Source organism: Kryptolebias marmoratus, linkage group LG6, assembly GCF_001649575.2.
Source record: "Kryptolebias marmoratus isolate JLee-2015 linkage group LG6, ASM164957v2, whole genome shotgun sequence".
Taxonomy (NCBI): Eukaryota; Metazoa; Chordata; class Actinopteri; order Cyprinodontiformes; family Rivulidae; genus Kryptolebias; species Kryptolebias marmoratus.
Genome location: NC_051435.1, coordinates 19,274,747 through 19,286,001, shown reverse-complemented (window position 1 = coordinate 19,286,001; position 11,255 = coordinate 19,274,747). Strand labels below are relative to the sequence as shown.

Sequence of the window (11,255 nt, the reverse complement as noted above, 5' to 3'; positions counted from 1 at the left end):
AAAAAAAAAAAAAAAAGAAAAGAGCCAAGTTTCAATAGATCAGCTATTGGTAAGACTGCCCTCTTGGAGTCACATTCATCCATTTTCTTTACCCACTTCTCCTTTCCGGGTCTCAGGGAGCTGGTGCCAATCTCCCACCATAACTGTGTTGGGGGTGGGGGGGACACCCTGGGCAGGTTGCCGGCCCATCACAGGGTTACAGTAAGTTACAGTATGTTCTCTGGAAATAAAAACTGAAGCTGCTCACTGAGGTTTAAACATTTCACGACTGTTTGGTCGGCACTTGTTGCAACTAGTGTCTGTATCTCAGAGCGGTGTTGAACTGTGGATTGTTCTTGAGGGGAAATCTGTCCCCCTCCAGGTTTTATTTCTTAATGTCGATCAGTCAGTTGTCACCTGTAATGCTTTACTCCCCAGGTAGGGTTTCTTGTAAAATATTTGTCCTGGCTGTTGGACTTTTGTCTGACGGGTTAGATGGCTTTAAAGTTGAGGTTATAGCTGTTCGTGATGCTGCTTTACCTCTTTGTGTGATTCCTGGGTTTGGTCAGTGCAGGTGTTTTAGGCACAGGAAGAGGCTCCTTCAGCACCCCCTTCAGCTGAGTCATCCTCTCCTGGATCACCTCCCGGATGTTCTTGATCCATTCCTGTTTGGCTTCCATACTGGAGGCCTGAAGGAGGCACAGTTCTATTGTCACACGATGGCTGGTGGAGGCTGAAAAATCTTTTTAAGCAACATTGCAGTTTCTCTTACTTTTAACACTGTTTTATTATCAGAGGAGGGAGTTCTTCCTGCCCAAAGAGCAAATTTATACGGGTCCCCCTCAATGTGCTCAGTCACCCCCAGCTCCGATGTCTGCAGGAGAGACAGAACATCAGGTTAAAACCGGAACAGGCACCGTGCCGTTCACACATGAAAACCCAAGTCTCTTACCAGTAGCTTGTTCTTGTACTGATACTTAGTTCTTCCGGCTGAATCTTTGATCTCCTTACTGAACACCAACGAGAACTCAAACAGGAAGAGGTGTCGGTCCCGCCCCTTCCGGATGAGCGAGCGCGGGTCCCACACCTGGAAACTGTCCTGCAGGATCAGCTCTCCCTGCACCTCCAGATTCTCCTCGAAGCCTGAGGAAGACGAGGACTGAGCGTTCATACCCAACTAACGGGAGACGTAAATGTCGTTCAGCAGCGGCGTGGGCCTGATCTTACCCTCCAGCATGGCCAGATGCATGGCATCATTCGCTCTCTTGGGAACACTGAGCATCACCTCCAAACCATCTTTGATCTCCCCTTTACCTTCCTCACAACAAGACAGCAACTCCTGCAAGAGGAAAAGACGTTAAAGCGGCATAGATCAACTTCAGTCTATGTGACGTGTTCTGTTGCTCTTTTCTGTCTGTATGAAGGAAGATTTAAAGTCAGCTATGATTATATGAGAGGTGCTGATGCCTCTGCGCCTACTTTCAACAGTAGTTGGTACTTTGTGATCCTCTGGACTGGTTTGATGAGGCAAGAGTTGATGGAGTTCACCAGGCCACGCCTCTGCTGAATGTCCTGTTCGTGCACACAGAGGAATAATTATAACAGCAGGTTTTTACAACTTTATTTTGTGTAATCGTAAAGAAAAGAAGAAATGGAAAGGTTTTGCTTTGCATATTAAATTTAAAATCTACAAGCAATACGTAAATGACTTAACAAACCCTGGATAAAATTTAAGAAAAATGTTAAAATATAGAAATGTCCAGTTCAGAAAACATGTATTATTCACTGATTAAACTGCCCCATCTGCTGCCCAAAAGCTGAACTACACATCTAGCCATCCATCCATCCAGCTCCTCCTAGGGGATCCCAAGGTGTTCCCAGACCAGAGAGGACACATAATCCCATAATTTAAATGGGTCTGCCCATGGAGGCGACCAGAAAAAGTCCTTATCAGATACCAGGACTCCCTCAGCTGACTCCTTTGGGTGTGGAGGTCTACTTTAAGCTTCCCCAGGATAAAAGAGCTCATCACCTTGACTCTAGGGCTGAGTCTAGCCACCCTACGGAGAAATCTCATTTCAGCTGTTTGTATCCAGGATCTCGTTCTTTCAAATATAATCATAGGTGAGGGTTGGAACAAAGACAGGCCAGTAAATTGAAAGCCTCGCCTTTCAGCTGGACACCCTCCTCACCCCGACAGACCGGCGCAACGCCCTCGTTACTGCAGACGAGGCCTCAATCCGTCGATCCAGATCCTTCTCTATTCTACCCTCACTTATGAATGCGACTCTTTGACACTTGAACTCCTCCACTTAAGGCAAAACCTCTCTGTCCACCCAGAGGGACCATTCCACCTTTTTCTGGTGCATATCCAATATTATTTATGCTTCTAGTGGAGAAATCAGCAACCACACCACCTCCCGAGGAGCTAAATTTTAACAGATTATTCAGTGATCTACAAAGGCCTGCTATGAGCTTTGATTTTCATTTCAGCACCTTAAAGTATTTTTAATTTAAAGAAAGAGGCAGGAGAGCCGGGGAGGGGTCTGTCTCCCTCCTGCTCTGCACAAGTCTGTGTGCACTCATCTGAAGCACAGCGTAGTCACTTCAAAGCTCTGTTAGTTCTCATTAGGTTTCACATTATGCGATCAAAAAAGATTTATGTACTTAAAGCTGTGGGAGCTCTGCTGGTCAGGAGTCACCTCCCTGGGAACTTCGGTCCCAGAAATTTCATTAAAGCCTCAGAACTTGATGCACTTCACATTTTGATTTAGTCGAGTTTTGAAGAAAATTATACACTTGAACAAATATTGAATATTTTTAGCCATCAGAGCGAAACATTGACAGATGCTGCAGTGTGCCTCCCTTTTTGATTGTCTTAACTAAGGTTCTGATGCAAAAATAGACACAGAAGAAGAACTACAGCGTAGGACCAGGCCGTGAGCTAACAGGTTAATGCCTGCCTCACTTCAAGCCTTTTTCAGTGCAATTCTGTCAGATCAATGGGATTAAATTTGTAATAAATATGCATGAAATACATTAGCACTTCTGTAGAAACATATGACACATAACACAAGTGCCAACAAACATATTGGCAACAAAAAGTGAGAAATCTAAAGACAGATATTTATATGAAAGCCATCAAAATGGCAGAAATCATACAGAAATTACATTAATAACACAAATTAATATTATTTGCATTATTTAATTGTTGTGTGTGAAAGCTCACGGCATTGTTGAAGCAGAGAAACATTTAAAACATAAAGCACAGTGGCCCTTAAGGACCAGGATTGGACAACGCTGATGTAAAGAATCAATTTAAGACTCCTAGAGGAACCACCATGTACCTATGGTCCAACAGGTTGTACTCACATCAAAGAAGGTGCCGGCATGCTCCAGTATGAGCTGACTGGAGTCTGGTTTGTTCTTGCAATAGTCAACATAAATGTGGAACTTATCAGCCTGAAGAAAGGAAACACAGAAAAGGAGGATGCTTTAAGAACTCAAACCAGTCTTGAATTAGGTCAAAAATAAGAGGCAGCAATCTGACATGAAACGTCTGATTCTCACCCAGGTGACAAAGCAGTGGCCCACATCCTCTGGAAGCTGCTCGTAGTTCACGAGCTCCTTCAGAAAGATGCTGCAGAAAAAAGATCAAACGTCTCTTCTTTCACGACATCAAATATGCTCAAAGCTTAAAACAACCCCCGATATTATGGTGAACTGTAGCGTCTGAAACTCCTGTATCTAAGCTCAGACACCCCATAGACATCTAAATGGAGGCAATAAATCATGAAGATGTTGCTTTGAGGAAACAGCACAGAAGCTTCCGGAAGTTGTATAAAGAGATCAGAGCTGAAAGTTTCCTCTGGGAAACTTGGAGGGTTAGTGAACTGTCTGTGAAGCTAAACTGCAAAGGCCCACAATACCTTACAGGAAAGAAAAATACCTGAGCACTCACTTGGGAAAGTTTTAGAAGAGAAAGACAAACACATGAAAACACTTTTAAGCAGAGAAATCTGCAAAAAAAAAGTAATTGTAGATGCCTCAGATAGTGTTTTGTTACTTTAATGGAAGTTTTAAAATAATTTTATCTCCTTATTTGCAGCTAGAATAAAAAAGACAGCTTATAGTCTATACTCATACGAAGTAGCTTCATCTAGGGTCAAGTGTGTTCAATGGTAAAATTAGTAGAAAAAAGATCTGCTTTGTACAAAAAGTCCACCTAATTAGAAACAGTCGGCTCACTTGTTATGGAAGTCGTAGATTTCCTGTATGTTGCCGAAAATAATCTGCTCCTTGTTTAAGATGCCTGAAGGAATCTCCTCCTCACCGCTGGTCATCTCCCACAGGTAGGTCTGTCACAGAAAGAGAAGTTAGACAGGCAGAAGGGTGTGTGTTTGTGCGCGCGTGTGTGTGTGTGTGTAGGAGGTGGGGTTCTTCACCTCTATGCACTCTTGCAGATCTCGGACGTAGGTCTTCTCTGTCTGCAGCAGCTCTGCCATGATGAACCTGAGAGAGGGAGATGATTTAAACACAGAAACATCAACAGTGAGGTATCAAACCTACAACACACACACACAGATCTCTGCTCAGAAGAGCACAGTCCTAGGAACAGCTAAGATACTAAAGAGAGCACTCAAGCTTCCAGGCCTCTGGTAGAGGACCCGAGCTTGAAGTGAAGTGGAACCACCATGTGAAAAAAGGGGAGACCTCAGAGTTTTATATCTGACATGAACTCCAAGCTCCTTTACTCGTGTACTGTACTCACTCTTTTTTTCTAGCAGACTTCCTCTTCTCCTCATTAACCTCATGGTTTGGATCTCGCAGTTTGACCTCAGGGTCATCTGTCAGGCTCGCAGGAATGATGTCCAGTTCTAAGTCTTTATTGTCCTACAGAGGGGAGCCAAGCTTTGGTCAATAATCTGAAGCAAAAACATCTACAGCATCGTCTATACAGAACACTGGCACACAATCACATTCATGAGTGCTCATTCAGAATCCATCAGTGGAGTCCGTTAAACAGACTGATTGTTCACCTCAGAGCTGACTCCAAGGCTCTTCTCGAGGCTCTCCTGGTATTTGGCCATGCGAAGCGAAAAGTCTCGGTATCTGCGGTCCACCGTGCTGACCCAGCGCTTCAGCTCCGATATGTGGGTGTGGCCTTTCTCTACCAGGTTGTCTGCCAGCTGGATCAGCAGCTTCACCTTCTCCTTCGTTTGCTGAGGGGCCAGTGTCACAGTGTTACATGATTCAACAGCACAAAAAAAATAAAGCAGCACTTCAACAAATGCTGCCACACACACACACCTGCCCAGCTGTTGCCCCACACATAATAGTTGTCACTGTTAGTTCTATGCACTTTGCAAAATAAATAAAAATATTAGTTTAAATGTCCTTTTGTGAAAGGAGATTAACTTTTTACTTCAACATCTGCCCCAGGCCAAATGTTGTTGCTTTAACAGCTGTGTGATATTTTTTTTACATGATAAACACTAAACACTAAAGAACACCAATTAGTTTCTCTCAGGATTATTCAGGTATTATAACCATCAGAGTTAAGACTATTAATAGAGAAGGAAATTCTGTATTTCAGGAAAGTGGAGCCAAAAATCTTATTACTGAACTTTAAATTCAAACTGCTGCATTTTTAGGCTTTTTAAAAATAAAGAAGATTAAATAAATGGGAATTTTTTTGTCTTTAATTTGTGGTGACAGTGGACTTGTTTTATTCAGCAAATCTTTTTTTTTTTGTTAATTACATCTCAGTTTGATAAATAGAGCAAATCCAACCTAGATGGGAAATCCTCTCCCGATGTGAGACATTTTAAAGTAATTCTGCTTCGACTGATGTGGGACAGTCGCTTTAGGTGGAAGTGGAACGGTAAAAACTCAGGCGGGTTTACTTTGGTGATAAACTCTGAGTTTTTCCCACCTCTCTTTTTAGAACAGAAAACTCAGAGTTGTCCTAAACTCACAGACACACATATATACATACAGCCACAGAGTGTACCTTAGCGGTAAGTCTGAACTGATGGTAGTCATTGAGGAGATGCTGAGTTTCCTCACTGCTGCCTCCAGGTGATGTGTGTGTGGTCAGGTAAACGTCACCTGTCTCCTGGATCCAATCCAAAGCCTGCAAACAAACAAGCATCAAACAAATCCATCAACGAGTCACATTCCTTTATAAAATCTCTTCTGAATACACCAGACCTTTTTAAAAAAAAACACACAAACTAAATATGTGGCGGGAATTTAAATGGAAAATCATTAGTGGTCCCTAAGATTGACCCTAAAGTACCAAGATTGTGTTGGAGAAGATGTGGGTCAGCAGTGCCCAATCACGCACACATATTTTGGTCATGCCCTAAACTACAAAACTTTTGAGAGAGGAGGTTGTACGAGGCTATAAACCACATCTTTCTTCATACCAAAGGATGCAACAGTCCCGTTACTCAGTATTATACCAGCAGGTGTGCAAGGATGAGCAAAATTAAATCTTTTAAATGTTCTTTTCACAGCAGCCTTTGAAATGCATTACAATTAAACAAATGCAGTAAGAGCCACCCTCCTACAGCGCTTGGGTCCAAAAAGTAAGGGATTTGTACCAAATGGAAAAGATTACATATCTATTAGGATTTTAAAAGCATACCTTTAGTCTATGGTGGGGCCCAAAAGAAGCTCTATTTATGTTAAGGTCCAACAAGTAAATTTGACTAATTACCCTTTTTTATTACTATTTTATCATGGCTTGGGTTGCCTTAGCTCTGCCACTCAAAGTGGACCTTTCCTTTCTGGTTGTATGGTGATGCTGAAAGCACATGGAGCAGTAAAATGCTACGCTGAGATGTTTACTTTGTTGGAAGTCTTTGGCAGTGCTGCTCAAACTTATATTGGTTGCACTTGATGTATGATTGTGTGAACTGTTTTTGTGTTCCTTGCGTTTCCGTATCGATACCCGGCGACCCGCACTGACCTGTTTGGCGCTGCGTTCGAACACCAGGTACTGCTGGCACTGGTCCAGCCTACGTTTCTTTAACGTCCAGAAGTGAAGCACCCGGTTCTCTCTCTGCAGGAGCTCGTTCAGAATAGCTGCAGACAAAAGCACACAACATCAATGCTGACGTCAAACTCGCCCGCTCACAACCGACACACAAAGAGCCACATTACTGAGACGACATTTGTGCGTTCATTAACACGAGTACCAGAAGGTTTATGTGCTCTCTCGTTCCCAGATTTAAGCTTTAAGGTAGTATCTCACTGGATTGTTACTGATTTGTTGATGGCTCAAAAGTGTGAGGAAAAAAGGTTAATTTTCAGTTGCAGTCTCACTAAATTTTTACGACCGGGACACCAATGTGCCTCACAGCTGCATTTTTAATGGCTAGATTTAGAAAATTAGCTTTTTTTGTGTTTTTGCATGTCTTGTAAAACTGGATTCTAGGCCATGCACATTAATTAACTGTCTGTCTATGCCCACATCGTAGCTTCGTCGGCCTGCTTTTTACTCATCTTGACACCCGTCCACACAATTAGGATTAAATCAGTTGGAGTACACTTCTAAATGAAGATCGTCAGATTTGAACCAGTTTTTTAATAGTTGTTATTTATCGTCAGCGTTGTTTTTAAAGCCTGGACATGTTTTCTGTCCGAGGAGGACTCCTGTGCAGGTGTCAGCATACAGCTCAAGTGCTCATGAGATGGGTTTGAGACGCTTGCGACATATTCAGAAGGATTTAAGTTGACTCTGTGACTATTTTGAGAGAAAATCTGAAGCACAATTTTTTAAAATATATGCTGAAAATGGAAGTCACAAGATTGCAAGCCTCACACAAGGTAATTGAGACTCTTCTCATGGAGACGTCCTTGGAAATGCTGTTCTCCAATGAGTCGCAGCCCAGTCAGATACCAGCTTTAAGTTTCAGGTTTGATTCTGCCAGAGCACCTGGATGTACTGCTGTTCCACCACCTCGCAGCGGAGCTCACCTTTAACCTGCTGCTCAGGTCCTCTAGTGTGGCCTGCAGCTCCGGGAGTGCTCACGTTGTTTCTGTGGATGTACTTCAGAAACACTTCGGCGTTTCTTCGAGCGAGCGTGCAAGCCTAAAGCGCCCCGACAGAGAGCATGAACACAGTCAGACACACACTCCACACACAAATTCTGAATGAGAACCCCAGCAGTACGGTATTGACTGAAGAGATATTAACAAAAAGAATGTGATTCACGGTAAATTACAAGGAACTTTATCGTGTTTTTTTTTTTTTTTATGCAGTGAGTGGCAGCAGTTGAGCAGCCTGTTCCATCTGTTCACCTTCAGGAAGGCTTCTTTCTGCTCCAGGTGTTTGCTGATCAGAGGCAGCAGGTGGTCACAGTCGCCTGAGCTACCGAGCTTGTCCAGACTGCCGCACCAGTCTTCATCCCGCCGGTACTCCTGCTCCAGGCTCTCTAGCACACTGCACACCTGCAGAGACGCAAAGGACTGTTTGCATGGAGACCCGAACTGTGTGAGTGGGCGAAGGTTTGAAGTGTACCTGCTCAGATGTCTTGTAGAAAGCCACAGAAGCATTGACCAGCTTCAGGCGGTCTTCCATCTTCAGCATCAGCTGCTGCCAGTGGACGGCCACCTTCTCAGCACAGTTTCGAATGGCCTCTGGATCGTAGTGACCTGCCTGAAGCATCATCTGGGGGAAAGGAGATAGCAAAAGGTGCAAACAGAATAACAGGAGATTTTAGGCATGTATAAATATAAGTACACTCTTTGAGAGTGTGCATATCAATTTAAAGAGAAATCCTAAAATCAGGTTAATACAAACTTACATAAACAACAACCATTACGCAGTTTGTAACTTGTAATTTACTTATCATACATTAGCACAAATCACAGAAACAGTGTGTGAAAAACTTGTTAAACCACCTTAAGCAGCATTCTGAGATGGAGCTCATTTTCCTGAACATTGCACGGTCTGACCTGCAGGGGGAATTTGCAGGGAAATTTGGGAGATGTCTTAAATGTTTTCTAGTTGTGAATAATCTTTCTCTCTGTGGACTCTAAGTAGCTTAGGAATTGACCTTTAACCCTTGGCATTGTGTTAACCCACACCTGTCTGCTCCAGAGCTGAAAACTCACAAAACTCCTGCTTTTCTAGAGGTGGTCCCACTGATGATGATCAGTTAATCAATACATTTGATCAGCAGCTCCTGGCTGCTAGTTACCAATTTTTTTTATTCATGCGAAAGCAGCAAAGATAGACTTAGTTGTTCCACACGCTGCTTCTACATTTTAGAATCATATTTGTGGTAAAAATATAAACAAAAAAGGACAGCTCTACCTCAGCTTTTTGCTGAACCTGCAGAGCACTCTGATGAGTCTTCTGGAGGGAGTTGGCGTGGAAGAGAGACTAGAGGAGAGAAGAGCTGGTTACCATCAGTTCCATGTTTATCATTTATCACTGGCACATTGGATCAATGCAGCTTTGTTTAATCAAGTGTTGCTGGTGGGATGTATCAAACATCAACACCTCCAGATGAAGCCTGAGAGATGTCTGTCCTCTCGGTTCTTGGTTCTTTGGGTTCAAAAACACAGGCTGTTCCACAGAGTTGTGTCTGTACAGTTGTGTATTTAGGCAATTAGCCAAAGCAGCATTGCATCATACTGATGGGAAATGTGTGACATAGACAATGCTGAGAAACACACATACACATACACAAAACCAAGTACACACACACATCTTACAAACCACATATTACAAAGTGTGTGTATGATAAAAGTCAGCGTTAGGCTACAGAAATTAATGGAAGTCAATGTCCTAATAAAGACAAAAATATGAACTTGTGCTGGTGTATGTGTGTGTCATCTGCTACTATTCAGTCCTATGCACAGTGAAATAATTAAGACGAGTAAACCTACTCTGAGCAGCTGCAATCAGGATATGTGTGTGTGTGTATGTTTGTGTGTATGTACCTCTATTGCCATCTGGAACTGTTCATGCTCCCTCTGCAGCTGTTCGGCCTCAGACAGAGAGCTGGCATTTACCATGCTGGCATTCAACATGGACTCACCATTCCGGATCCAACCCAGCACCTGAAGAGCCACAAAGACACAAAACAACATTTGGCAAAATGTGCGTGCTGTGCCGCTAACCAAACCATAGTATCTCGCATGAAAAGTTACAACTTAAAGGTCAATAATATGGAGTAAACAAGTGTATTGTGGTATAAAGATTGCCACACGTTTTATGTGCAGCACTCCACATCATCGCTGTTGAGTTACCGTACTCTCCAGGCCTTCTTGGGCTCCACAAAGCTTAAATCGTTCTGGGACTCAGTTGGTGATTTATGAACAGCCAGGGGCAGCTTTAAGTCTTTGCTGCCATGGCATTGAACTGTTCTGTTCTGTTCACTCACCCCCAACAGAGTGAGTTCCACTCGACACAGTTAGAACTCAAGATAGAAAAATGTACCTAAAGAGGTGCATTAGCTATAGTATAATTCAATTTTAACAAAAAAAATTGGAATTTCTGGGAATTTTAATATCTAAATAATCAAAATGTTCATTAGTGATTTTGAATTTGGGGCTACTAAAATAAAGACCATCAAGAGACAGACTTACCCACAATTTATGGTAACACCAGAGAACAGAGTGAAACTGTCGATCAGTTTAAGGAGAGAAAGAGATGACCTTGCATCTACTAAAGTGAAGATAATATCATTAGCATAAAGTCTGATATGTATACCTCTTATGTGAGGAGATGATGTTATACCAAGAGTGAGGAGGGAAAAGCTTGGGAGAGAAACAACATCCCTGTTTTGGACCATTGTACACAACAAAGTGAAAAGATCTGACAGAGTTGGTCAGAACGAAAGGCTTAGGAGAGACATGCACCTTCTGAATTATTGTGAACTCCTCCACTTAAGGCAAATCAACAGAGGGATCATGCACTTTTTGACAGATGAGGACCATGGCCTCGGACTTGGAGGAGCTGCCTCCCATCCCAACCTCTTCACACTCGGCTGTGATCTGCCCCAGTGCGTCTACACCCAGTTTTACAAGTCAGATAAGAAGAGGACAGGAAAGAGGAGCAGCAAAGATGTGTGTGTGGATGGGTCTGTCGCCATGAACAACTCTCATTAATTACAGGTGCTGGTCATAAAATTAGAATATCATGAAAAAGTAGATTGATTTCAGTAATTCCATTTAAAAAGTGAAACTTGTATATTATATTCATACATTACATACAAACTCATATATTTCAAATGTTTATTTCGTTTAATTTTGAT

The 11,255-nt window shown here is 42.6% G+C and overlaps 1 protein-coding gene across 1 annotated transcript in view; it reads right to left on the bottom strand.

Moving 5' to 3' along the window:
* The window catches only part of kalrna (kalirin RhoGEF kinase a), a 159,129-nt gene that overhangs the window by 81,392 nt on the left and 66,482 nt on the right, over positions 1 to 11,255 (bottom strand). Inside the window, exons 20-37 of the mRNA XM_017410188.3 lie at positions 9,940 to 10,059; positions 9,308 to 9,376; positions 8,510 to 8,659; positions 8,290 to 8,439; positions 7,966 to 8,080; positions 6,956 to 7,071; positions 5,993 to 6,115; positions 5,019 to 5,201; positions 4,751 to 4,872; positions 4,425 to 4,491; positions 4,228 to 4,337; positions 3,550 to 3,619; positions 3,352 to 3,441; positions 1,459 to 1,551; positions 1,207 to 1,318; positions 932 to 1,122; positions 752 to 853; positions 520 to 668 (exon numbers count right to left, since the gene is read on the bottom strand). Of these exons, the coding sequence (XP_017265677.1) occupies positions 520 to 668; positions 752 to 853; positions 932 to 1,122; positions 1,207 to 1,318; positions 1,459 to 1,551; positions 3,352 to 3,441; positions 3,550 to 3,619; positions 4,228 to 4,337; positions 4,425 to 4,491; positions 4,751 to 4,872; positions 5,019 to 5,201; positions 5,993 to 6,115; positions 6,956 to 7,071; positions 7,966 to 8,080; positions 8,290 to 8,439; positions 8,510 to 8,659; positions 9,308 to 9,376; positions 9,940 to 10,059 (2,132 nt within the window). The remainder of the gene's footprint in view (positions 1 to 519; positions 669 to 751; positions 854 to 931; positions 1,123 to 1,206; positions 1,319 to 1,458; positions 1,552 to 3,351; positions 3,442 to 3,549; positions 3,620 to 4,227; positions 4,338 to 4,424; positions 4,492 to 4,750; positions 4,873 to 5,018; positions 5,202 to 5,992; positions 6,116 to 6,955; positions 7,072 to 7,965; positions 8,081 to 8,289; positions 8,440 to 8,509; positions 8,660 to 9,307; positions 9,377 to 9,939; positions 10,060 to 11,255) is intronic.